The 27,423-nt window shown below is 48.3% G+C and overlaps 1 protein-coding gene across 1 annotated transcript in view; it reads right to left on the bottom strand.

Moving 5' to 3' along the window:
• The window catches only part of HHATL (hedgehog acyltransferase like), a 63,574-nt gene that overhangs the window by 14,027 nt on the left and 22,124 nt on the right, over positions 1 to 27,423 (bottom strand). Inside the window, exons 4-9 of the mRNA XM_073677228.1 lie at positions 23,082 to 23,195; positions 22,039 to 22,233; positions 17,143 to 17,352; positions 16,687 to 16,858; positions 16,142 to 16,286; positions 15,704 to 15,739 (exon numbers count right to left, since the gene is read on the bottom strand). Coding sequence (XP_073533329.1) covers positions 15,704 to 15,739; positions 16,142 to 16,286; positions 16,687 to 16,858; positions 17,143 to 17,352; positions 22,039 to 22,233; positions 23,082 to 23,195 — 872 coding nt within the window. The remainder of the gene's footprint in view (positions 1 to 15,703; positions 15,740 to 16,141; positions 16,287 to 16,686; positions 16,859 to 17,142; positions 17,353 to 22,038; positions 22,234 to 23,081; positions 23,196 to 27,423) is intronic.

Genomic DNA, 27,423 nt, shown 5'->3' with positions numbered 1-27,423 from the left:
CATGATTCTCATTTGGTCTGACATGCACTGTGAGCTGTGAGGTCTTATATAGACAGGTGTGTGCCTTTCCAAATCAAGTCCTATCAGTTTAATTAAACACAGCTGGACTCCAATGAAGGAGGAGAACCATCTCAAGGAGGATCACAAGGAAATGGACAGCATGTGACTTAAAAATGAGTGTCTGAAAAAAGGGTCTGAATACTTATGACCATGTGATATTTCAGGTTTTCTTTTTTAATAAATTTGCAAAAAATTTTACATTTCAGTTTTTTCAGTCAAGATGGGGTGCAGAGTGGACTTTAATGAGAAAAAAATGAACTTTTTCGAATTTACCAAATGGCTGCAATGAAACAAAGAGTGAAAAATGAAAAGGGGTCTGAATACTTTCCACTGTATACCAGGAAGGAACCCAGTATGATATACATATGTACCAGGAAGGGGTCTAGGAGAGAGGACATTACTAAATAATGGGGGGGGGGACACATATGCCTTCATAGGATTTAGAACACTATAAGGGCCCATACATCTGACCAACTTGTGGGGGATGGGCGAAGACAGGTCCAAATTTTGCACTGGGGCCCATCGGACTCTAGTTATGCCACTGGGTCTGGATTTAGAGGGCCTAGTTTCGAGGTTGTATTTAGAAGAACTGGTCTGGGGTCTATATATGTTTAGGGGGTCTTGTTTTGCATCTGAATTTGGGGGGTGTCCTTCATAAATAGGAGGGGCATATAGTGTGACTGGGGTGTGACCTATATAAACAGGAGGAGCATATAGTGTGGCTGGGATGTGTCCTATATAAATAGGAGGGGCATAGAGTATGGTTGGGGCGTGACCTATATAAATGGGAGGGGCATGGAGTTAGGTTGGGGTGCGTCCTATATAAATAGGAGGGGCATGGAGTACAGTTGGGGTGTGACCTATATAAATAGGAGGGGCATGTAGTATGTCTGGGGCGTCACCTATATAGAGAGGAAGGGCATAGAGTACAGTTGGGGCGTGACCTATATAAATAGGAGGGGCATAGAGTATGGTTGGGTCGTGTCCTATATAAATAGGAGGGGCATAGAGTATGGTTGGGTCGTGTCCTATATAAATAGGAGGGGCAAGGAGTACGGTTGGGTCGTGTCCTATATAAATAGGAGGGGCATATAGTGTGGTTGAGGTATGTCCTATATAAATGGAAGGGGCATGGAGTATGGTTGGGGCGTGTCCTATATAAATAGGAGAGGCATGGAGTGCGGTTGGGTCGTGTCCTATATAAATAGGAGGGGCATATAGTGTGGTTGGGGTGTGTCCTATATAAATGGAAGGGGCATGGAGAACAGCTGGGGCGTGTCCTATATAAATAAGAGGGGCATGGAGTGCGGTTGGGTCGTGTCCTATATAAATAGGAGGGGCATATAGTGTGGTTGGGGTGTGTCCTATATAAATAGGAGGGGCATGGAGTACAGTTGGGTCGTGTCCTATATAAATAGGAGGAGCATGCAGTGCGGTTGGGTCGTGTCCTATATAAATAGGAGGGGCATATAGTGTGGTTGGGGCATGTCCTATATAAATGGAAGGGGCATGGAGAACAGCTGGGGCATGTCCCATATAAATAAGAGGGGCATGGAGTACAGTTGGGGCGTGACCTATATAAATAGGAGGGGCAAGGAGTACGGTTGGGACGTGTCATAAATAGGAGGGGCATGGAGTATGATTGGGGCGTGACCTTTATAAATAGGAGGGGCATAGAGTACAGTTGGGGTGTGACCTATATAAATAAGAGGGGCATGGAGTACAGTTGGGGCGTGTCATATAAAATTGGGAGGGGCATGGAAAACGGTTGGGGTGTAACCTATATAAATAGGAGGGGCATGGAGTACAGTTGGGTCGTGTCCTATATAAATAGGAGGAGCATGCAGTGCGGTTGGGTCGTGTCCTATATAAATAGGAGGGGCATATAGTGTGGTTGGGGCATGTCCTATATATATGGGAGGGGCATGGAGAACAGCTGGGGCATGTCCCATATAAATAAGAGGGGCATGGAGTACAGTTGGGGCGTGACCTATATAAATAGGAGGGGCAAGGAGTACGGTTGGGACGTGTCATAAATAGGAGGGGCATGGAGTATGATTGGGGCGTGACCTATATAAATAGGAGGGGCATAGAGTACAGTTGGGGTGTGACCTATATAAATAAGAGGGGCATGGAGTACAGTTGGGGCGTGTCATATAAAAATGGGAGGGGCATGGAAAACGGTTGGGGTGTAACCTATATAAATAGGAGGGGCATGGAGTACAGTTGTGGCGTGTCCTATATAAATGGGAGGTGCATGGAGTATGTTTGGGGCGTGGCCTACATAAATAGGAGGGGCATACAGTACGGTTGGGGTGTGACCTATATAAATGGGAGGGGCATGGAGTATGGTTGGGGCGTAACCTATATAAATAGGAGGGGCATGGAGTACAGTTGGGGTGTGTCCTATATAAATAGGGGGGCATGGATTACGGTTGGGGCATGACCTTTATAAATAGGAGGGGCATGGAGTACAGTTGGGGCATGACCTTTATAAATGGGAGGGGCATGGAGTATGGTTGTGGCGTAGCCTACATAAATAGGAGGGGCATAGAGTACGGTTGGGGCGTGTCCTATATAAATAGGAGGGGCATAGAGTACGGTTGGAGTGTGACCTATATGAATAGGAGGGGCATAGAGTATGGTTGTGGCGTGGCCTACATAAATAGGATGGGCATAGAGTACGGTTGGGGTGTGACCTATATGAATAGGAGGGGCATGGAGTTCGGTTGGGGTGCGTCCTATATAAATAGGAGGGGCATGGAGTACAGTTGGGGTGTGACCTATATAAATAGGAGGGGCATGTAGCATGTCTGGGGCGTCACCTATATAGAGAAGAAGGGAATAGAGTACAGTTGGGGTGTGACCTATATAAATAGAAGGGGCATAGAGTATGGTTGGGGCGTGTCCTATATAAATAAGAGGGGCATGGAGTACAGTTGGGGTGTGACCTATATAAATAGAAGGGGCATAGAGTATGGTTGGGGCGTGTCCTATATAAATAAGAGGGGCATGGGGTGCAGTTGGGTCGTGTCCTATATAAATAGGAGGGGTGTGGCACCCCAGGGGTCTGGTTACCACAGTAATAGAGATATTATGTCTGAGAGCAAGTGGGAGGTTTCTCTAGTCAGGAGCCCTAAACATGCAACACGGCCCACCCAGACCTGGGAGGGGAGGAATCTGCCCTTATAAACTGGGTCTGGAGCAGGATTAGGACAGTTCAGTGCAGTTCCAGACACAGGGAAAGGAAGAACTAGTCACCGGCCATACGGGTGAGCACCACACGGTATACTCAGGGACGTGGGCTACTTCTACCCGCATAGAGCAAGGTAGCCAGGAAAGAGTGCAGATAGTCGGGGAGGCCTACAACTCCACCTGGCCAGGGGAGATCCTGCTTGCTCACAGACTGACCAGGCCTCTACTGCTAACCAGTACTCCCAGGAGGGTCTGCTTTATATCATCAGTAAAGACCCTGAACTGCACCACACGTCTCTGTGATTCCTTGCTGCACCAGCACCATTACTACTGGGACGCTCACACCATCACTCCCATCATCCACATTAGCTGCCCTGAGGCAATACTTCTCCCGTGGGGAGTTATCCCATACTTGGCTGCGCAAACAACATCAGCCTCAGCGGTCTGCAGTGCAGCGGCGGTCCCCACTGACCGCAATCCACGGGTGGCGTAGTCGGACATTTGCTATTACATTAAGACTGCCACTGGTTTGACCGCCCTGGGCACGGACCGGGTCACTGCCACGGAGAACTACAACCCCCAGTATCCCAGCGATCCGGCTCCGGGTATCCCCCTGCACAGCACAGGCCCAGGGGGCGCGTCAACTTTGGCGTAGTCGGCAGGATTTCGTGCCCGCAACCACCGGGTACTGCGTGCCTGAAAAAGACTTTTGAACTTACCTGTGGTGAAGTTTCCCGCGGTCCGGAGTCGTTTCCCGCCATCCGGAGCCGATTCCCGCCATCAGACGCCATCTTGGACCATTTCCCGCCGTCTTCTGCCTTCTTCCCGCCATCCGCAGCTGCTTCCCGCCATCGGACGCCATCTTCAGGACGCCGAGCAGGAAGAAGAGGGGCGTGGACGCCGAAAGCGCGCGAGATCCGAAGCTCCGCCCCACGCTCTGACGTTGCGCAAGGTCCTGGAAGGGAGGAAGAGCGACGCTGACGTCATCGGAGCGCGACGCCAGGTCCTCAACTCCGACGATCGACTGCGGAGCTGCGGCCTACGGAAGAAGAGCATCGCAAGGTAGGCCACGGTCCACTAGGGGGGAAAGAGGATGTCGGACACCGAGGGGAGCTCCACTGCCACAGCCACCGCCAGCGCAACCGCTGCAGCAGTCATGCCATTCACCATGCCCTATATCCCGGGGGCAGCCTGGCTACCCCAGTACTCAGGGGAGTCACATACTTTAAATGACTTTAGAGAAAGACTGGATAGCCTCTTCCAGGTGTACCCCCTCACAGAAGAGTAAAAAGTGAGCATTCTGGTGGCCTAGTTAATCGGGGCAGCCCAAAGGGAGGTAAAGTCCTGGCCACCTGGGAGGAAGAGGACTGTCAGAGAAATACTAGCCCGGCTGAAAGACACGTTTGACACCCGCACCTCAGCCGAGATAAAACTAAGATTTTATGGGTGCAAACAACAGGCACATGAAAGTATAAGAGACTATGCTCTAAACCTACAAGAGGCCCTGAGAGCCATTAAGCAGGCAGACACTGACAGCGTGGGAAATGAAGACAAGCTGTTGACCGAACAATTTATTGAGGGTCTACTGTGCAATGCCCACCGAATCCAGTTGCGGGCAATGGCCTTACAGGACCCTGACCTGGACTTTGCACAGTTCAAGGACAGAGCCATCCGGGTGCTCCGAGAACCGGCACCAGATGGCGCTGTGACCCACAGGCGCCCTGCTATCACTTATCACCAGGAGACGGCGCCCTTGTCTGCAGGGCCTGTGGGAGCTGATGCGCAGGCTTTGAACAACAACCCGGCTACAGACCTGCACCATCAGGTCCAAGAGCTGACTAAGAGCGTTGCCGCGCTAACCAGAACTATGCAGTCTTTACAGGTCTCTTCTCCAGGAAACATCCAGCTGGCATCCGGACCGGAGGACGTCCCGTGGCGCCGACTGAGGAGGACCCCACCGGCCAGAGGAAGACCCAGCGACAGATACAACGAGGACGGACGACCCATCTGCCGCCGCTGCAATCAACCCGGACATATGGCAAGGTACTGTCATTTAAACGGGCACAACCTGGGGTAGAGGGCCAACCCCCAGGCATAAGATCATCAGGCCCATCAAACTGGCGTGACAAATACATAGGGGGACGTCCGGTCTTGCCTGTGGTACTGGATGGCATTCCTATGAGTGCCCTACTAGACACCGGGTCACAGGTCACCACCATCCCGTACGTGCTCTTCAAGCAGTACTGGAATGACTCGGACATAACCCGCTACCCAGATGACGACCTGAGCATTATCGCCAGCAATGGTCAGCCCGTGCCACAGATAGGATTTAAGGAAATGACCATCAAGGTCGGTAAAGTTGAACTGCCGGCACAAGGACTTATCATTGTGGACATTGACCGTCGCGAGAGTCACCCAAAAATTACCCTAGGTACTAACGTAATTGAAAACTGTCTTGCAGAGATGATTCTTATTTTGCAACAGGTTGCCAAGAACGCCAGTTCAAGCCAGCAGCGTGTGCTCCAGAAAGAGATCCGGGCACTGATGAAGCGGCAACAGGTGGAACTATCTGGTGGTGAGATAGGTAGCGTGAGAATGTGTGACCCGTTCCCTATTGCCATGCCCCCGAAAAGTGAGATGATGATTTGGTGCCGGCAGCTATAGGTCTAAGAGGTAGAGACTACCAAGCAATGGTAGAACCCGTCTACTCAGACAGTAGGCCCACCATTTTGACAGCACGGGGGGTGGTCGATGTACGCCATGGGAGGGTGCCTGTCCGCATCATCAATATCGGGGAGAGAGAAGTATACCTGCCCCGGTATGCCACGCTAGCCAAATTGTTCACCATAAACCAGAATGCTGTACAGGCCATGGAACCCTTGCCTCCATCTCAACCAGAGGAAGGTAACGGCTCTAAGAAACAAATGGAGGACTGGTGTCAGCAACTGCATTTGGGTACTGACTCCACTCCCTCACACCAAAAACAGGGAGTCTATCGGGTGGTTCAAGAGTACGAGAGAGTGTTTAGTAAACACCCGCTAGACTTTGGGCGAGTAAAGGGGGTGGAACATCACATCCCCACGGGAGACCATCCTCCCATAAAGGAGAGATACCGACCCGTACCCCCTGCACACTATCAACACGCCAAGGGGATGCTAAAAGACATGAAGGAGGCTGGGGTAATTAGGGACAGCTGTAGCCCCTGGGCAGCTCCACTAGTCTTAGTGAAAAAGAAAGACAACACCATGAGAATGTGTGTAGACTACAGGAAGGTCAACCGTATCACACACAAAGATGCGTACCCGTTACCAAGGATAGAAGAGTCCTTAGCTGCATTAAAATCTGCTAACTTCTTCTCTACTTTGGATCTCACTAGCGGGTACTGGCAGGTTCCTGTAGCAGAGACGGACCGGGAGAAGACCGCATTCACCACCCCGATGGGACTCAGCGAATTTAACTGTGTGCCGTTCGGGCTCTGCAACGCACCAGGAACCTTCCAACGGTTGATGGAGTGCTGTGTGGGACACCGGAACTTCGAGACGGTCCTACTATACCTGGACGACGTCATTGTCTAATCCAAGACCTATGAGGACCATCTGGAACACCTGGCAGAAGTGTTTGAAGCTCTGGCAAACTATGGCCTAAAGGTAAAACCCTCGAAGTGTCATCTACTGAAGCCAAAGGTACAGTACCTGGGACACGTGGTGAGTGCTGACGGAGTGGCTCCCGACCCTGACAAGATCACCGTGATTAAGAACTGGCCAAGCCCATCCAGCATAAAGGAAGTGCGGCAGTTCCTCGGGTTGGTAGGCTACTACCGAAGATTCATTCCCGGTTTTACCAAGAAGGCAGCTCCTATGCAGGACCTCCTGATAGGCCAGTCCAGGAAGGCCAAAAACCAGAAGCCACCCTTCAAATGGGAAAAGCTGGAAGAGGAGTCGTTCCGCCAGCTGAAGATGGCCCTCACGGGGGGTGAAATCCTGGCGTACCCTGATTACAGCCAGCCCTTTATCCTCTACACGGACGCAAGCAACATCGGGCTAGGAGCCGTACTGTCCCAGATCCAGCAGGGGAGAGAACGGGTAATTGCTTACGCCAGCCGAAAACTGCGTCCCACGGAAAGAAACCCGGAGAACTACAGCTCGTTCAAGCTAGAGTTCCTGGCAGTGGTGTGGGCAGTAACCGAACGTTTTAAGCATTACCTTGCCTCATCCAGGTTCACCGTGTACACGGACAACAACCCGTTGACACACCTGGACACTGCAAGACTGGGTGCCCTGGAGCAGAGATGGATGGCCCGCCTATCCAATTTTGAGTTCACGATCAAATACCGGGCAGGACGCTCCAATACCAACGCAGACGCCCTGTCCAGGATGCCAAACCTACCGGAAGAAGGTGAGGATCCAGAAGAATTGGAAGAGATCGAACTCCCTGCATTTCACCGTCATGGGATTACCCAGTATTCCCACCGTGTAAGGGGCCAGCGATCCGCTACGTTCATCCCCTTACCCCACTACAACTGGGCGGAGACGCAAGACAGTGACCCCGCAGTCCGTCTGGTGAAGGAAATGCTGACCCAGGCTGACGCCCGCCTAGACCTAGACGCTCCGGAAGAGACCAAGCAACTGTGGACAGAGAAGAGCAGACTGTTCCTCTACAAGGAGAAGTTGTGCCGCAGAATGGTCAATTCCCGGACACATGAGCTGATCTGGCAGGTGGTGGTACCGAGACGGGACGCAGCTATGGTGCTGGAGGCCTACCACAATGGGGCAGGGCACTTCGGATGGAAGAAGCTGGAGTTCCTGCTGCGTGAACGGTTCTACTGGATAGGCATGAGAGGAGCCATTGAGAGGTGGTGTAGAGACTGTGGCCCGTGCAATCTAAGAAGAAGGGACCGTGCCAGCCAGAGGACTCCCCTGCAGCCCATCATCACCAGGCATCCGCTGGAACTGGTCGCTCTGGACCATGTTAAACTGGCTCCAAGCAGAAGCGGGTATGTCTACGCCCTAACCATCGTGGATCACTACTCCCGATTCTTAGTGGTGGTCCCCGTCAAAGACTTAACAGCACAAACAGCAGCTAGAGCCTTCCAGCTTCACTTCTGCCGCCCACACGGGTACCCGGACCAAGTGCTGACGGACCAAGGACCAGCCTTCGAAGCGGAGGTCTTCCAGGAGTTCTGCAATGGCTGCAAGAAGATAAGAACAACGCCCTATCACCCCCAAACCAATGGCTCTGCGAGAAGATTAACCAGGTGGTGATAGATCTGCTGAAAACATTGCCCCTGGAAGAACGCAGTCTGTGGCCTGAGAAACTGCCCGATCTGGTGGACCTGCATAACCACATCCCGGTAGGTTCCACCAACTGTACCCCGGCTTACCTAATGCGAGCAAGACCTGGTAAGCTGCCTGTTGACCTGGATATGGGAGTCCTGATACCCGAGGACACTTCACCAGAGACAGACTGGGATACAGAACGGCAGCAGCAGTACCGGAAAGTACAAGAGAGCGTCGAGCGAAGTCTCTGTCAATCAAGAGAAAGGCAGGAGAGGGCTTACAACCAACATGCTCCCGCTGATCCCCTGGTACCTGGAGAGCAGGTCTTGAAAAGAAAAAGGCGGCTCCATGAGTTGGACGATCAGTGGGAAAAGGACCCGTACACTGTACTGCCCTCAAGCCACAATAATCCAAAGGTGTACGTCATTAGCAAGGATGGAGGAGAGACCACAGACACTGTCTCCAGAGACCACCTGAAAAAGTGCCCCGAGAAGTTGCAAAGCACGGATGAAGATCAGGAAGACCCTCAACCCGTAGAGGAAAAGGAGGAAATGATCACCACCGTACTCGGAGACTTTCCCCGGTCCTGGACACAAGTAAACAACGCTATCGTGGTGCCCGTCCTCACCTTTCTCCAGCCAGCACCTCAAGTGCCTACAGAAGACCAGGTAGAGCTGGAAGAGCAGCCGGCCCAGGAGGCAGAAGAATCCACACCAGCAGCCCAGGAGAATCAACCCTCTGCTAGTAGTGAGCCTGCCGAGCCCCTAGTGAGCCAAAGAGTGCGCAGACAGCTGCCCAGCTTACCCATAACACCTCCTACACCCTGTAGTGCAGGACCAGTTAGTGAGCTCCGTAGATCCACTAGAGTCACTAGAGGTCAGATGCCCGCTCGCTGGAGAATCTAAACTAATGCACTGCGAATTTATCTGTTTAACTGTATATGGTTTATGTTTGTTGCCTGTTATTAATTATGTTTCTCAGTTACCCTGCAGATTTATTTGGACTAACAGGTTATGGACACTGGATAACCGGAACAGTTTTGTAGATAGTTGCACCTTGGTGCCTCTTGCGAAGACGGCCGCGGAAGAGAAAACCTGTCTGGCGTGGCCTACTTGCGGCCCAAAGTAGTTAGCTCCAGCCTTGCAGCCACGCCCAGGGCCAACGCAAGGGGTTTGCTTTGGACAGGTCCCCTACTTCGCTTAAAACTTCACCTTGGGTGATATGGACACCCGGTTGCGGACACGCCGTGACCTTTAAAGAACTAAAGCTTCTTGTAAATATGTTATTGTATTATTGTTATACCCTGTATTTATATTTCTTTAAAAAAAAAAATGTGTTTAGTCCCGGAGTACTAAAATTTACTAGGGGGGAATGTGGCACCCCAGGGGTCTGGTTACCACAGTAATAGAGATATTATGTCTGAGAGCAAGTGGGAGGTTTCTCTGGTCAGGAGCCCTAAACATGCAACACGGCCCACCCAGACCTGGGAGGGGAGGAATCTGCCCTTATAAACTGGGTCTGGAGCGGGATTAGGACAGTTCAGTTCAGTTCCAGACACAGGGAAAGGAAGAACTAGGAGCTCTGTAGGAGCAGGAGCGAGTGCCAGAGGCTGGAAGCTAGAAAGCTCGCCTTATCTGAAGACACTAACCCGGACACGGAGTCCGAGGCTGTGGGGACATCCAGGTCCAGCAGCAGAATCCAACCGGCAGGGGATTCCATGTCCTCTGGCCTTAGAAACCCGAAGGCACGGTCACAAGCAAGGGACCAGCACCGCCATCGTGAAGCTAAGGCTGACGGAAGGCCCCAAGTCACCGGCCATACGGGTGAGCACCACACGGTATACTCAGGGACGTGGGCTACTTCTACCCGCATAGAGCAAGGTAGCCAGGAAAGAGTGCAGATAGTCGGGGAGGCCTACAACTCCACCTGGCCAGGGGAGATCCTGCTTGCTCACAGACTGACCAGGCCCCTACTGCTAACCAGTACTCCCGGGAGGGTCTGCCTTATTATCATCAGTAAAGACCCTGAACTGCACCACACGTCTCTGTGATTCCTTGCCGCACCAGCACCATTACTACTGGGACGCTCACACCATCACTCCCATCATCCACATTAGCTGCCCTGAGGCAATACTTCTCCCGTGGGGAGTTATCCCATACTCGGCTGCGCAAACAACATCAGCCTCAGCGGTCGGCAGCGCAGCGGCGGTCCCCACTGACCGCAATCCACGGGTGGCGTAGTCGGACATTTGCTATTACATTAAGACTGCCACTGGTTTGACCGCCCTGGGCACGGACCAGGTCACTGTCACGGAGAACTACAACCCCCAGTATCCCAGCGATCCGGCTCCGGGTATCCCCCTGCACAGCACAGGCCCAGGGGGCGCGTCAGGGGCATATAGTGTGGTTGGGGTGTGTCCTATATAAATGGGAGGGGCATGGAGAACAGCTGGGATGTGTCCTATATAAATAAGAGGGGCATGGAGTACGGTTGGGTCGTGTCCTATATACAGTTATATGAAAAAGTTTGGGCACCCCTATTAATCTTAAGCTTAATGTTTTATAAAAATTGGTGTTTTTGCAACAGCTATTTCAGTTTGATATATGTAATAACTGTTGGACACAGTAATGTTTCTGCCTTGAAATCAGGCTTATTGTACTGACAGAAAATGTGCAATCTGCATTCAAAAAAATTTGACAGGTGCATAAGTATGGGCACCCTTATCATTTTCTTGTTTTAAATACTCCTACCTACTTTTTACTGACTTACTAAAGCACTTTTTTTGGTTTTGTAACCTCATTGAGCTTTGAACTTCATAGCCCGGTGTATGCAATCATGAGAAAAGCTACTTAAAGTGGCCACTTGCAAGTTGTTCTCCTGTTTGAATCTCCTCTGAAGAGTGTCATCATGGGCTCCTCAAAACAACTGTGAAATGATCTGAAAACAAAGATTATTCAACATAGTTGTTCAGGGGAAGGATACACAAAACTGTCTCAGAGATTTAACCTGTCAGTTTCCACTGTGAGGAACATAGTAAGGAAATGGAAGAACACAGGGACAGTTCTTGTTAAGGCCAGAAGTGGCAGGCCAAGAAAAACATCAGAAAGGCAGAGAAGAAGAATGGTGAGATCAGTCAAGGACAATCCTCAGACCACCTCCAGAGAGCTGCAGCATCAACTTGCTGCAGATGGTGTCACTGTGCATCGGTCAACTATACAACGCACTTTGCACAAGGAGAAGCTGTATGGGAGAGTGATGCGAAAGAAGCCGTTTCTGCAAGCACGCCACAAACAGAGTCGGCTGAGGTATGCAAAAGCACATTTGGAGAAGCCAATTTCATTTTGGAAGAAGGTCCTGTGGACTGATGAAACCAAGATTGAGTTGTTTGGTCATACAAAAAGGCATTATGCATGGCGGCAAAAAAACACAGCATTCCAAGAAAAACACTTGCTACCCACAGTCAAATTTGGTGGAGGTTCCATCATGCTTTGGGGCTGTGTGGCCAATGCCGGCATCGGGAATCTTGTTAAAGTTGAGGGACGCATGGATTCCACTCAGTATCAGCAGATTCTTGACAATAATGTTCAAGAATCAGTGATAAAGTTGAAGTTACGCAGGGGATGGATCTTTCAGCAAGACAATGATCCAAACCACTGCTCCAAATCTACTCAGGCATTCATGCAGAGGAACAATTACAATGTTCTGGAATGGCCATCCCAGTCCCCAGACCTGAATATCATTGAACATCTGTGGGATCATTTGAAGAGGGCTGTCCATGCTCGGCGACCATCAAACTTAACTGAACTGGAATTGTTTTGTAAAGAGGAAGGGTCAAAAATACCTTCATCCAGGATCCAGGAACTCATTAAAAGCTACAGGAAGCGACTAGAGGCTGTTATTTTTGCAAAAGGAGGATCTACTAAATATTAATGTCACTTTTCTGGTGAGGTGCCCATACTTATGCACCTGTCAAATTTTGTTTGAATGCAGATTGCACATTTTCTGTTAGTACAATAAACCTCATTTCAAGGCAGAAACATTACTGTGTCCAACAGTTATTACATATATGAAACTGAAATAGCTGTGGCAAAAACACCATTTTTTATAAAATATTAAGCTTAAGATTAATAGGGGTGCCCAAACTTTTTCATATGACTGTAAATAGGAGGGTCATGGAGTGCCGTTGGGTCGTGTCCTATATAAATAGGAGGGGCATGGAGAACAACTGGGGCGTGTCCCATATAAATAAGAGGGGCATGAAGTACAGTTGGGGCGTGACCTATATAAATAGGAGGGGCATAGAGTACAGTTGGGGTGTGACCTATATAAATAGGAGGGGCATGGAGTACAGTTGGGGCGTGTAATATAAAAATGGGAGGGGCATGGAATACAGTTGGGGCATGACCTATATAAATAGGAGGGGCATGGAATACGGTTGGGGCGTGACCTATATAAATAGGAGGGGCATGGAGTACAGTTGGGGCATGACCTATATAAATTGTAGGGGCATGGAATACGGTTGGGGCGTGACCTATATAAATAGGAGGGGCATGGAGTACAGTTGGGGCATGACCTATATAAATAGGAGGGGCATGGAGTACAGTTGGGGCATGACCTATATAAATAGGAGGGGCATGGAATACGGTTGGGGCGTAACCTATATAAATAGGAGGGGCATGGAGTACAGTTGGGGCATGACCTATATAAATAGGGGCATGGAATACGGTTGGGGCGTGACCTATATAAATAGGAGGGGCATGGAGTACAATTGGGGCGTGACCTATATAAATGGGAGGGGCATGGAGTACAATTGGGGCGTGACCTATATAAATAGGAGGGGCATGGAGTACAGTTGGGGCGTGACCTATATAAATAGGAGGGGCATGGAGTACAGTTGGGGTGTGTCCTATCTAAATAGGGGGGCATGGATTACGGTTGGGGCATGACCTATATAAATATGAGGGGCATGGAGTACAGTTGGGGTGTGTCCTATATAAATAGAGGGGCATGGATTACGGTTGGGGCATGACCTATATAAATAGGAGGGGCATGGAGTACAGTTGGGGCGTGTCCTATATAAATGGGAGGGGCATGGAGTATGGTTGTGGCGTAGCCTGCATAAATAGGAGGGGAATAGAGTACGGTTGGGGCGTGTCCTATATAAATAGGAGGGGCATAGAGTATGGTTGTGGCGTGGCCTACATAAATAGGAGGGGCATAGAGTATGGTTGGGGCATGTCCTATATAAATAGGAGGGGCATAGAGTACGGTTGGGGCGTGTCCTATATAAATAGGAGGGGCATAGAGTATTGTTGGGGTGTGACCTATATGAATAGGAGGGGCATGGAGTACAGTTGGGAAGTGTTCTATATAAATGGGAGGTGCATGGAGTTCGGTTGGGGTGCGTCCTATATAAATAGGAGGGGCATGGAGTACAGTTGGGGTGTGACCTATATAAATAGGAGGGGCATGTAGTATGTCTGGGGCATCACCTATATAGAGAGGAAGGGCATAGAGTACAGTTGGGGCGTGACCTATATAAATAGAAGGGGCATAGAGTATGGTTGGGGCGTGTCCTATATAAATAAGAGGGGCATGGAGTACGGTTAGGGCGTGTCCTATATAAATAAGAGGGGCATGGAGTACGGTTGGGTCGTGTCCTATATAAATAGGAGGGGCATGGAGTGCGGTTGGGTCGTGTCCTATATAAATAGGAGGGGCATATAGTGTGGTTGTGGCGTGTCCTATAATAATGGGAGGGGCATAGAGAACAGCTGGGGCGTGTCCTATATAAATAAGAGGGGCATGGAGTACGGTTGGGTCATCTCCTACATAAATAGGAGGGGCATGCAGTGCGGTTGGGTCGTGTCCTATATAAATAGGAGGGGTATATAGTGTGGTTGGGGCATGTCCTATATAAATGGGAGGGGCATGGAGAACAGCTGGGGCGTGACCTATATAAATAGGAGGGCATGGAGTACGGTTGGGACGTGTCATAAATAAATAGGAGGGGCATGGAGTACAGTTGGGGCATGACCTATATAAATAGGAGAGGCATGGAGTACAGTTGGGGCGTGTCATTTATAAATGGGAGGGGCATGGAATACGGTTGGGGCGTGACCTATATAAATAGGAGGAGCATGGAGTACAGTTGGGGCATGACCTATATAAATAGGAGGGGCATGGAGTACAGTTAGGGTGTGTCCTATATAAATAGGAGGGGCATGGAGTACAGTTTGGGCATGTCACATATAAATGGGAGGGGCATTGAATACGGTTGGGGCATGACCTATATAAATAGGAGGGGTATGAAGTACAGTTGGGGCGTGTCCTATATAAATGGGAGGGGGATGGAGTATTGTTGTGGCGTGGCCTACATAAATGGGAGGGGCATAGAGTATGGTTGAGGCGTGTCCTATATAAATAGAAGGGGCATAGAGTATGGTTGTGGCGTGGCCTACATAAATAGGAGGGGCATAGAGTATGGTTGGGGCGTGTCCTATATAAATAGGAGGGGCATAGAGCACAGTTGGGGTGTGACCTATATGAATAGGAGTGGCATGGGGTACAGTTGGGGTGTGACCTATATAAATGATAGGGGCATGGATTATGGTTGGGGCGTGACCTATATAAATAGGAGGGGCATGGAGTACAGTTGGGGCGTGTCCTATATAAATGGGAGGGGCATGGAGTATGGTTGTGGCGTGGCCTACATAAATAGAAGGGGCATAGAGTACGGTTGGGGTTTGACCTATATGAATAGGAGGGGCATAGAGTATGGTTGGGGCGTGTCATAAATAAATGGGAGGGGCATGGAGTACAGTTGGGGTGTGTCCTATATAAATAGGAGGGGCATGGAGTACAGTTGGGGCGTGTCATATATAAATGGGAGGGGCATGGAATACGGTTGGGGTGTGACCTATATAGATAGGAGGGGCATGGAGTACAGTTGGGGCGTGTCCTATATAAGTAGGAGGGGCATGGAGTACGGTTGGGATGTGACCTATATAGATAGGAGGGGCATGGAGTACAGTTGGGGCGTGTCCTATATAAGTAGGAGGGGCATGGAGTAAGTTTTGAAGCACATAATACGTCACTTCCCAGAATCTGTGCAATGTTTTAGGTCAGATATAGACTGCGATGGGGACGTCTGACACCCGGCTGATACTCACTTGCAAAGCCAGTCATTAATTCCTCTGTCAAAGTGCCTGAAACAAAGGAAAACCAAAGAAAATCAGCAATGAACTCGGCAGATATTTACAGGGTATTGCTTCTTTTTTCTCATCACTTTGTAAACAGTTTCTATTAAATATCTCCTACCGTTTTGTACATACGGCTCCTGTGCAGACCTATATGTCTCCATGGTTGTAGACTAAAACATGGTTGTGTCCCTTTTTTCCACCTCATACTGTCTGTAGATTATCCATAGGAGAAGGAATCATACATGATGGCTTCATAGGTGTGTGTATACGATCAGACTACACAGGGTTTGTTTGTAGTCTGTTACCATGGAGATACACAGGTCTGCATAGGAGCTGTGTACACAAACCATTTTAATCTACATTATTTCACAATGAGGATAAAATAGTGTTAATTAGGCAGTGACTTACGTTTCAGCGAAGACATATAACATGGTGATACACTTGGGGGGCTGCGGTGGGTCGAGGTGGTCCAGTCTGGAGATGGTGTTTATAACGCCAAACATCACGGCTGCCTTCACCCAATCGTAGACTAAGTTAGAATACGCCAATCCGGCTGCCGGGAAGATCAGAGCGCGGAGTTATAGAATGTCATTCTCAGAAACCGATACTTTGTGTTTCAATTGATCGCTGTTTACAAGATCTCTGCTTGCTGACAATGAATGGAAACATTTCATGAGTATATTGCCGGTGGGTCAGGGAGTCTTGTAAGTAAGTTTCCTAAACTTTTTTAAAGTTTAAGAAAGTTTTGACCTTTTCCAAGTTTACAGAGATCTGCAGCGATTAAAAAAAAATCAGGATTAACGGTGAATAATCGGCCATCAGTCACCAGAACTAATATCCATAGTAATGGAACAAAGTTTTTCAACTTTTTCAAAATGTGTTACAATGAGCATTGCTAAAAAAAAAATATATCACAAATTTGGTTGTGAAAAGAAAAGAATAAGTTGACTCACCCAGGGACCAATCTGAAAGTTTCTTCACCATCTTCAAGTCTGACGGTATGGAGAGAATGTAGAGGAAGTGGAAGAAGACGTCCACGAGGAGGATGATCAGCACGTGGACCACGGCCTGGACGCGGATGCTCCTCATCTCGTAGTCTTTACGAGCCGTGCTCTTGCTGCTCACCTGGAATGAAAGAACGTAGAGATCATTTATCATCTCATTTAAAAAATAAAAAAAAAATAAAAAAAATTCTGGATTATTGGACGCCGGATTAAACGAATTTCAGTGCATGTGAAGCAGATCTGAATTATATAGTTCACAGATTCAGAATTCATCAGGATGCATTGTCACAACAAATCAAAGAAATAAAAATTCAGCACCTGTCCCTTCAAAAGGGGGAAAATACTTTTTCATGGCCATGTACACATGTATATATAGTGTTTTTTTTATATAAGGTCTCGTCTCACCTGCTCACGAAATTGGTCAAAGGTCATAATTGGGCCGAAAAAGAAGAAAGGGAGGTAGAAGTTATACTTGAGGAGTTGGATGGGGGTGTAAAATCCCTCCTTCCTGTCGCAGGTCTCCAGGGCGAAGCTCATGCAGCGCAGGATGGAGAAGCCGCTGCCCCCAAAGAAGAGGATTTCTTGTAGACTGAAGGTCCCGGAGACAAAGCCGTTCTGTAGAAAACAAAAAATTGCAAACGATCACCCACCAGAGATAGTCAGCAAAGTTATAGCTGCGGTGTCTGCAATGAAAGGGCAATTACCATAACAATAACCTGCGACTACCACTAGGAGGCAGCTCCTATTCCTGTCTATGTGTCTGCATATAGCTGTGTGCACTGTGTCCCCCTAGTGGTGGCAGCAGGGAACCGGTCTGAACTGATTTTTGAAACATTTAAAAAGTTTTTCATTTTCACTTTTTTTTTTTCATTTCTGCAGCTGAACGTCATTTTACTTTTTCTAAAACCAAGTATATCAAAAATTCTGTTCTGAAAAACGTCTCAAATTAAATCATAGTAGGTGTAACTCCATGATAAAGAGCCCCAAATCCTCTGCATAGACATAGAGGTAAATGATAAAAGTAAGGACCTACAGCCACCACTGGAGGGAGCTCACTGCATACTGATTATATATAGAGCTATATAATAATACGCTGGAAAGAGAGCTCCCCCTAGTGGTGACTGCAGACAGAATCTTATCATGTATCTCTGTATACAGGGAGCTCCCCCTAGTGGTGGCTGCAGACATAATCTTATCATGTATCTCTGTATACAGGGAGCTCCCCCTAGTGGTGGCTGCAGACATAATCTTATCATGCAACTCTGTATACAGGGAGCTCCCCCTAGTGGTGGCTGCAGACAGATTCTTATCATGTATCTCTGTATACAGGGAGCTCCTCCTAGTGGTGGCTGCAGACAGGATCTTATCATGTACCTCTGCATACAGGGAGCTCCCCCTAGTGGTGGCTGCAGACAGAATCTTATCATGTATCTCTGTATACAGGGAGCTCCCCCTAGTGGTGGCTGCAGACAGAATCTTATCATGTATATCTGTATACAGTGAGCTCCCCCTAGTGATGGCTGCAGACATAATCTTATCATGTATCTCTCTATACAGGGAGTTCCCTCTAGTGGTGGCTGCAGACAGAATCTTATCATGTATCTCTGTATACAGGGCGCTCCCTCTAGTGGTGGCTGCAGACAGGATCTTATCATGTATCTCTGTATACAGGGAGCTCCCTCTACTGGTGGCTGCAGACAGAATCTTATCATGTATCTCTGTATACAGGGCGCTCCCTCTAGTGATGATTGCAGACAGAATCTTATCATTTATTTCTGTATACAGGGTGCTCCCCTAGTGGTGGCTGCAGACAGGATCTTATCATGTATCTCTGTACACAGGGAGCTCCCCCTAGTGGTGGCTGCAGACATAATCTTATCATGTATCTCTCTATACAGGGAGTTCCCTCTAGTGGTGGCTGCAGACAGGATCTTATCATGTATCTCTGTATACAGGGAGCTCCCCTAGTGGTGGCTGCAGACAGAATCTTATCATGTATCTCTGTATACAGTGAGCTCCCCCTAGTGGTGGCTGCAGACAGGATCTTATCATGTATCTCTGTATACAGGGAGCTCCCTCAGGTGGTGGCTGCAGACAGAATCTTATCATGTATCTCTGTATACAGGAAGCTCCCCCTAGTGGTGACTGCAGACATAATCTTACCATGTATCTGTGTATACAGGGAGGTCCCTCTAGTGGTGGCTGCAGACAGAATCTTATCATGTATCTCTGTATACAGGGAGCTCCCCCTAGTGGTAGCTGCAGACAGAATCTTATCATGTATCTCTGTATACAGGGAGCTCCCCCTAGTGGTAGCTGCAGACAGAATCTTATCATGTATCTCTGTATACAGGGAGCTCCCCCTAGTGGTAGCTGCAGACAGAATCTTATGTATCTCTGTATACAGGGAGCTCCCCCTAGTGGTGGCTTCAGACAGAATCTTATCATGTATCTCTGTATACAGGGCGCTCCCTCTAGTGGTGGCTGCAGACAGGATCTTATCATGTATCTCTGTATACAGGGAGCTCTCTCTAGTGGTGGCTGCAGACAGGATCTTATCATGTATCTCTGTATACAGGGAGCTCCCTCTAGTGGTGGCTGCAGACAGGATCTTATCATGTATCTCTGTATACAGGGAGCTCCCTCTAGTGGTGGCTGCAGACAGGATCTTATCATGTATCTCTGTATACAGGGAGCTCCCCCTAGTGGTGATTGCAGACAGAATCTTATCCTGTATCTCTGTATACAGGGAGCTCCCCCTAGTGGTGGCTGCAGACAGAATCTTCTCATGTATCTCTGTATACAGGGAGCTCCCCCTAGTGGTGGCTGCAGACAGAATCTTATCATGTATCTCTGTATACAGGGAGCTCCCCCTAGTGGTGGCTGCAGACAGAATCTTATCCCATATCTCTGTATACTGTGAGATCCCCCTAGTGGTGGCTGCAGACAGGATCTTATCATGTATCTCTGTATACAGGGAGCTCCCCCTAGTGGTGGCTGCAGACAGAATCTTATCATGTATCTCTGTATACAGAGAGCCCCCCCTAGTGGTGGCTGCAGATAACTAGAATTTTATTATGAATATGTAGGGAATTTGAAGCCATGTATCACTAGCCTCCTTGAAACCTTATTTTCAGTATTTCCAGAAGCCTTTGTTGCTGTTTCTTTAGCTTGCTGATCTGTTACTGAAAACTTTCGTTCTCATCTGGGGCAAAATGAATGTATAGGCCCCAATTCAGGTCATATGGAGTTATACCCCTGTGTATACATAATACTAGAAGAGGATGAGTATCCTGCGATATGGGTTGTGTGGTAGATAGGCAGATTGGTATCTTGTACAGCAGCTATAGCTAATGGCAATACTGATAAATGGCGTTATGAGTTCCAGCATGGAGTGAAAGTCTCCAGAGTCTACTACCAATCCCAGCAAGCCCTCGTACTTTAGCTGAATGTTACTACTTACTTTCACATAATACCAAATACAGCTAAAGAACCCACATAAATACAGCTCCCTCTAGTGGTAATACGACTGCAGTACCCACATGTATACAGCTCCCCCTAGTGGTAATACAACTGCAGTACCCACATGTATACAGCTCCCCAAAGTGGTAATACGACTTCATTACTCACATGTATACAGCTCCCTCTAGTGGTAACACGACTGCAGTACCCACCTGTATACAGCTCCCCCTAGTGGTAATACGACTGCAGTATCCACATGTATACAGCTCCCTCTAGTGGTAATATGACTGCAGTATCCACATGAATACAGCTCCCCCTAGTGGTAATACAACTGTAGTATCCACATGTATACAGCTCCCTCTAATGGTAATACAACTGCAGCACCCACATGTATACAGCTCCCCCTAGTGGTAATATGACTGTAGTATCCACATGTATACAGCTCCCTCTAGTGGTAATACAACTGTACTATCCACATGTATACAGCTCCCTCTAATGGTAATACAACTGTAGTATTCACATGTATACAGCTCCCTCTAGTGGTAATACAACTGCAGTACCCACATGTATACAGCTCCCCCTACTGGTAATACAACTGTAGTATCCACATGTATACAGCTCCCTCTAGTGGTAATACAACTGTAGTATCCACATGTATACAGCTCCCTCTAGTGGTAATACCATTGCAGTACCCACATGTATACAGCTCCATCTAGTGGTAATAAGACTGCAGTACCCACATGTATATAGCTCCCCCTAATGGTAATATGACTGCATTTGCCATATATAAAGCTCCCCCTAGTGGTAATACGACTGCAGTACCCACATGTGTATAGCTCCCCCTAGGGGTAATACGACTGCAGCACCCATATATACATATAGCTCCCCCTAGTGGTAAAACGACTTTTGTACCCACATGTATACAGCTCCCTCTAGTGGTAATACAACTGCAGTATCCAAATGTATACAGCTCCCTCTAGTGGTAATACGACTGCAGTACCCATGTGTATATAGCTCCATATAGTGGTAATAAAACTGCAGTACTCACATGTATACAGCTCCCTCTAGTGGTAATACAAGTGTAGTACCCACATGTATACAGCTCCCTCTAGTGGTAATACGACTGCAGTATCCAAATGTATACAGCTCCCTCTAGTGGTAATACAACTGCAGTATCCAAATGTATACAGCTCCCTCTAGTGGTAATACGACTGCAGTACCCATGTGTATATAGCTCCATATAGTGGTAATAAAACTGCAGTACTCACATGTATACAGCTCCCTCTAGTGGTAATACAACTGCAGTATCCAAATGTATACAGCTCCCTCTAGTGGTAATACGACTGCAGTACCCATGTGTATATAGCTCCATATAGTGGTAATAAAACTGCAGTACTCACATGTATACAGCTCCCCCTAGTGGTAATACAAGTGTAGTACCCACATGTATATCGCTCCCTCTAGTAGTAATATGACTGCAGTATCCACATGTATACAGCTCCCCCTAGTGGTAATACAATTGCAATACCCACATATGTACAGCTTCCTCTAGTGATAATACAACTGCAGTACCCACATGTATATAGTTCCCCCTAGTGGTGGCTGCAGGGAGTCAATATATAACTTTATGCCTATGCAGAGGAAGGACCCCCACCTTTAATATAGTGCTGCATTTTCCAACAATGGTAAGACCCCCTTGAGCCTGAAGTTCTCCATCTGCCTCAGCAGTGGAACCCCTGATCCTGGCTGATGGGGTATGCTGGGATTTGTAGTCCCCAGCTGGCTTATTCTAAATCCTGTGATTGAGTCATGGCGGCTCCTATAGCTCAGAAAACATACTTGCCAAGAGCTGAAAGGTTCCAGTTTGAAGGTTGCAAGACTGCACAGACCGGCGATGAAGCAGAGCCACTTCTGTTTCACCAGCGACACCGTGTAGAGGAGGACGCAGTGCGACAGGATCAGCATCAGGTAGTTACTGCCCATGATTGTCAGGACGGTCAACATCCCATAGAGCATGTAAACCCAGGACCTGTGCTGTGAGGAGCAAAAAGACAAAACAGCTAAAACAGCAGCACAGAGTATTTCAGGGGAGAATTATGTTGTAGTGAGGACAGGACGGCACGGTGCATGGGCATGGTGTGAGGGGGGCAATGGAGATGTTTCTGGGATCATAGAGCAAGAACATAAAGTGGAAGGATCAGAGAACCCCATGGCAGTACAGAGTATTTCAGGAGATATAGATATATAGTAAAAGGTGCACGGTCATCACTCCCACCCCCACCCACCTCACAGAGTATTTCAGGAGAGGAGTGTGATAATTTAGTGGGAGGTCACAGATGAAACATTGTAAAGAGCTAGAAGCAGGGTCTCCCACTGCAGCACAGAGTATTTGAGAAGAGGAGAGTGGTAAACTTATAGGAGGTCTCAGACTTAGTATTATATAGAGGTAGGATCAGGATCCCCCAGCAGCACAGAGTATTTCTGAAGTGGGGTGCAATTATCATGTGGAAGGTCACAGATTACTGGTTAAGTAGAGGAAGGAGCAGAAGCTTCATCAGCAGCACAGAGTTTTTCAGGCGAGGCGTGTACTAATCCTGTGGGAGACTGATTCATTCCTGCAGGTTGTCATCATTTCTTATGGACTTGATATATTTATTGATAAATGGAATCTACATTTTTCTGTATCTACTTTTCTGCGATGTATGGGCGTCACCCCAGAATGATGGGGGGAGCAGGTAAGTTTCCAATAACAGTTTTGGGTAGCTGCCACTAGGGGGAGCTTGCTGCATAAGTCTTTATTTGCTCCCCTTGTATGCAGTGAGCTCCCCCTAGTGGCAGTCTGTAGACCCTTATCTGCAAGTACGTCACATGAAGAAACCCACCTGAGGGATTAGGAGAGAGAAGATCTTGGCAAAAATGACGTGTCCGGCAAGCGCAAAAATGATGTAATTTCTGAAAGTCGTGAACCACATGACCCACTCAAAGTCAGCGACGTCCTGCAACAATCACAAGATTTCACTCCACGGTTCGTATTTAAATAAAGGGTATTATCTGCCATTATCTTTCTAGAGAGATTTATCATTCAGGAGTTGGGGAAAGCTGGGTGACGACCGCAGCAATGGGCGTCATTATAGTGTTAAAATAATGGTTCAGTACCAACATTGCCTTTAAGAAATCTATTTACTCTGAGATTTTGCTCGATTCAGCTCATCTTGTTTTTGCCAAAATCGCAAGATTGACCTCTATACACACTTAAGAGTTGGCTGACAGAGCCTATAATTATCATGCTTGTCCTAAATCTGTCCGCGAGGAACATCATCCCTATTCCCCCACATATCAATTCCAGGAAACTCCCTACACATCCCTTAACCTGGATTATACCCAAGGTTAGTGGTAAGCAGAACACTATCTGTGTGAAAGGAGGTTAGCTATATCATACATCATGAACATCCTCCAGAAGAATTGACATATAATTATTCTTCACTTTTTGTGTGCCAAAGATCGCATATCTTCTACATAATCCTTTACACTTTACATAGTCCTACCCTCTTTTACTAAGGGTATATAATGTGATGACATCTAGTAATAAACAGGATTCTTCTCTTGAGACAGTCTGTAGTGAGTGTCTTATTTGAAAGCACCGATACAAGAGATCTCTTTACAGAGTCTATTTTCTGCCTGAGAGAAGTCAGATCCCCTCTCGTCTTCAACAGTTGGAGGCCCCAGCGAGATCTATTTTCCTTTTAATTTCATCTGAGACTGAACAACAGGTTTACCTCTATCCCGAACAGAAAGAAACCCCGGCCGGGTAAGTGAGTGGCTTTCACACTCTAAGTGAACTTTCTCTCCGGGAGAGGTGAGGTCGACCTAGGTCAGTCTCCGGGGATCTCGAACGGAAAATCCTCAGGTAGAAAAAGTTATTTCTTCTTTTATATCTTTATTATATCAATTTCTAATAATTTCTAATATAAATATAGTGTTACTTATATAAATATCATATTGCATTTTTGCATTCATTAACCACTCCGCATATTTCATATATACCACCTAATTATTGCTGTCTCCACCTTAACTAACGGTCATATTATTTATAACTGTGTTAAGTACATGCTACGTAGTGATGAGGTACGATATATAAGTAATTAGATGATGTGTGCTGAATGCGTGTGCGGTACTCTGGTTAGCAACTACAACAATGGAGCTGTCACACGCATCTTAGGTAGCTGTGAGATTAGTGTAGAATCTGAAGGGTGGGGGCTACGGGAGGAAGATAATACGTTCCTTACGTTAGTATATGCGAATATTAACAGTCATTGTTTTGTAGAACCTTATACCATTTATGAATATTGTGATATTGATGTAGCTGGAGTAATAAATAGAATCCAGGATTCACAGGATATAAAATTATTTTGCCCAGGAATAGGAATTGGGGTGCGAGAAGTGGCATGGTGGAAAATGAGGTCAGAACAAAGAGTTGCAATTCAGCTAATTGCCCTTGAATCAGGGATAACTGGTTCACGTAACAGACCAGTAGATCCATCTGATTGTATAGCAGAATACTGAAGATAGGGGTCGCTACCTTTGACAGGTTCTGTTATGAGTGCTCGAATCTCCAGATCAAGGAATAAGGATCCGAGGTATACAATGTGTGATCTGATACAAATGGAGCATGGTAGGGCAGCTGTGAGGGATGCAGCAAAGATATTGAAAAGGGCTGATATGCCAGCCAAAGGATGTCTGGATGCTGAGAGATGGAAGCGGTTCAGTCAGCATGGATTGATAAGCATGAGTATGGAGCGCAGGTCGCCGCTTGGCTAAGGACGAGCGAGAAACATCATCCCCTTTTGATTTCCGATGATGACGATGAAACTGATCAGGTAGTGATCAGAAGTAGGTCTCATACGAGACAACCCCTAACACCTAGACAGGAACAAAGTCCAGTTCAGGCGGCTGCACCCTCTGTTCCATCGGAGGCTAGGTCAGAGTCAAGCGTAAGTGTTGAGAAGAAAGAGTCACTGTCCGAGGTCTCTATATCCCCAACAACCACACATAGTGCCAGCACTATACCATATATGAATGAGTCAGCTAATCAAATCCTTCTGTCTCGCCCCCTCCACCCATGGTGTATCCGACTATACCATCACAGTTCCCACGATACGCACCTCATTACCCTTACGCACAACAACCTACCATGATGCCACCGTACCAGGGTTATCAGCATCCCTGTCGGTGTCCAGCACTCCCAATCAGTCCTGGTACACCTGAGAATCCTCCAGCCTATGCTATAGGAAATGATTACCCGGGGATCCCATCTGGATCTACTGACAGCTTCTCAACCCCAATAGAGGCAAAACATAGTTCCCCTGAGAACAGAACCTATCAACCCTCTCCCACACACACCCTCACGCCCAGTACAGACACTGACCCACCACTCCACCTGCACATAACACCATCCCCATCCATCCCTCCACGCAAGATGAAATTAAAGAGAGGTAAAGAAAGGAGTTGGGAGATCAGGAACGAAGAGGAAGACAGGGAAAATCATGATACAAGCTCAGTGACAAGCGATGAGGGCAGTGGAGAGGAGAGTGCAGGGAGGGCCGGCGTCAGCACCCGGCGCACCCGGGCAAGTGCCGGGGCTCTGAGCAGGCAGAGGGGCCCACTGGCGGTCTCGCACCCCGCTGGGCTATGGGCGGAGGAGAGCGGTGTCAGCGCCCGCTCCCTCCCGCTTGCTCAGGGCCCCGGCAGCCGGATACTTACCTCTCCCCGTGCCTCTTCAGATCCGCTGTCTTCCTGCTGTGCGCTCCCTGTGAAGTCTCAGGTCAGAGGGTGCGGTGACGTCTTTACACCGCGCCCCCCCCTGACCCGTCACAGGGAGCGCTGAGCGGGAAGACGCCGACAACGCTGGAGTCCGGACCCGAGCAGCGGGCAGCAGGTAGCAGGTGAGGAGGAGGGAGGTGAGTATTTGATTTTTTTTTTTAATGTATGGAGGCATGGGGCATTATAAAGAGGGGGGGGGTGGCATCCTGATTGGGGCATTATAAAGAGGGGGGTGGCATCCTGCATGGGGCATTATAAAGAGGGGGGGTGTGACATCCTGCATGGGGCATTATAAAGAGGGGGGGTGGCATCCTGCATGGGGCATTATAAAGAGGGGGGTGTGTGACATCCTGCATGGGGCATTATAAAGAGGGGGGGTGGCATCCTGCATGGGGCATTATAAAGGGGGGGGTGGCATCCTGCATGGGGCATTATAAAGGGGGGGTGGCATCCTGAATGGGGCATTATAAAGAGGGGGGGTGACATCCTGCATGGGGCATTATAAAGAGAGGGGGTGACATCCTGCATGGGGCATTATAAGGTGGGGAAAAGCCTGCATGGGGCATTATAAAAGGGGGGCAGCCTGCATAGTGCATTATGTGGGGGGAACAGCCTGCATGGAGCATTATAAAGAGAGGGGGTGACATCCTGCATGGGGCAATATAAAGAGGGGGGTGACATCCTGCATGGGGCATTATAAAGAGGGGGGGGTGACATCCTGCATGGGGCATTATAAAGATAGGGGGTGACATCCTGCATGGGGCATTATAAGGTGGGGAACAGCCTGCATGGGGCATTATAAAGGGGGGGCAGCCTGCATAGTGCATTATGTGGGGGGAACAGCCTGCATGGAGCATTATAAAGAGAGGGGGTGACATCCTGCATGAGGCATTATAAAGAGGGGGGGTGACATCCTGCATGGGGCATTATAAAGATAGGGGGTGACATCCTGCATGGGGCATTATAGAGAGAGGGGGTGACAGCCTGCATGGGGCATTATAAGGGGGGGGCAGCATGCATAGTGCATTATGTGGGGGGAGCAGCCTGCATGGAGCATTATAAGGGGGAGGCAGCCTGTATGGGGCATTATGTGGGGGTAACAGCCTGCATGAAGCATTAAAAAGGGGGGACAGCCTGTATGGGGCATTATGTGGGGGGTAACAGCCTGCATGGAGCATTATAAGAGGGGGGCAGCCTGTATGGGGCATTATGTGGGGGGTAACAGCCTGCATGGAGCATTAAAAGGGGGGGGACAGCCTGTATGGGGCATTATGTGGGGGGTAACAGCCTGCATGCAGCATTATATGGGGGCCAGTATCCTGTATGGAGCGTTATAAGGGGACCGGTATCCTGTATGGAGCGTTATATGGGGGCCAGTATCCTGTATGGAGTTTTATAAGGGGA

Source organism: Phyllobates terribilis, unplaced genomic scaffold (genome assembly GCF_046119375.1).
Source record: "Phyllobates terribilis strain yellow unplaced genomic scaffold, ASM4611937v1 Scaffold_4__5_contigs__length_816908805, whole genome shotgun sequence".
NCBI classification, from domain to species: domain Eukaryota; kingdom Metazoa; phylum Chordata; class Amphibia; order Anura; family Dendrobatidae; genus Phyllobates; species Phyllobates terribilis.
Note: the sequence above shows the minus strand (reverse complement) of the source record. Positions and strands in the feature narration are given on the sequence as shown.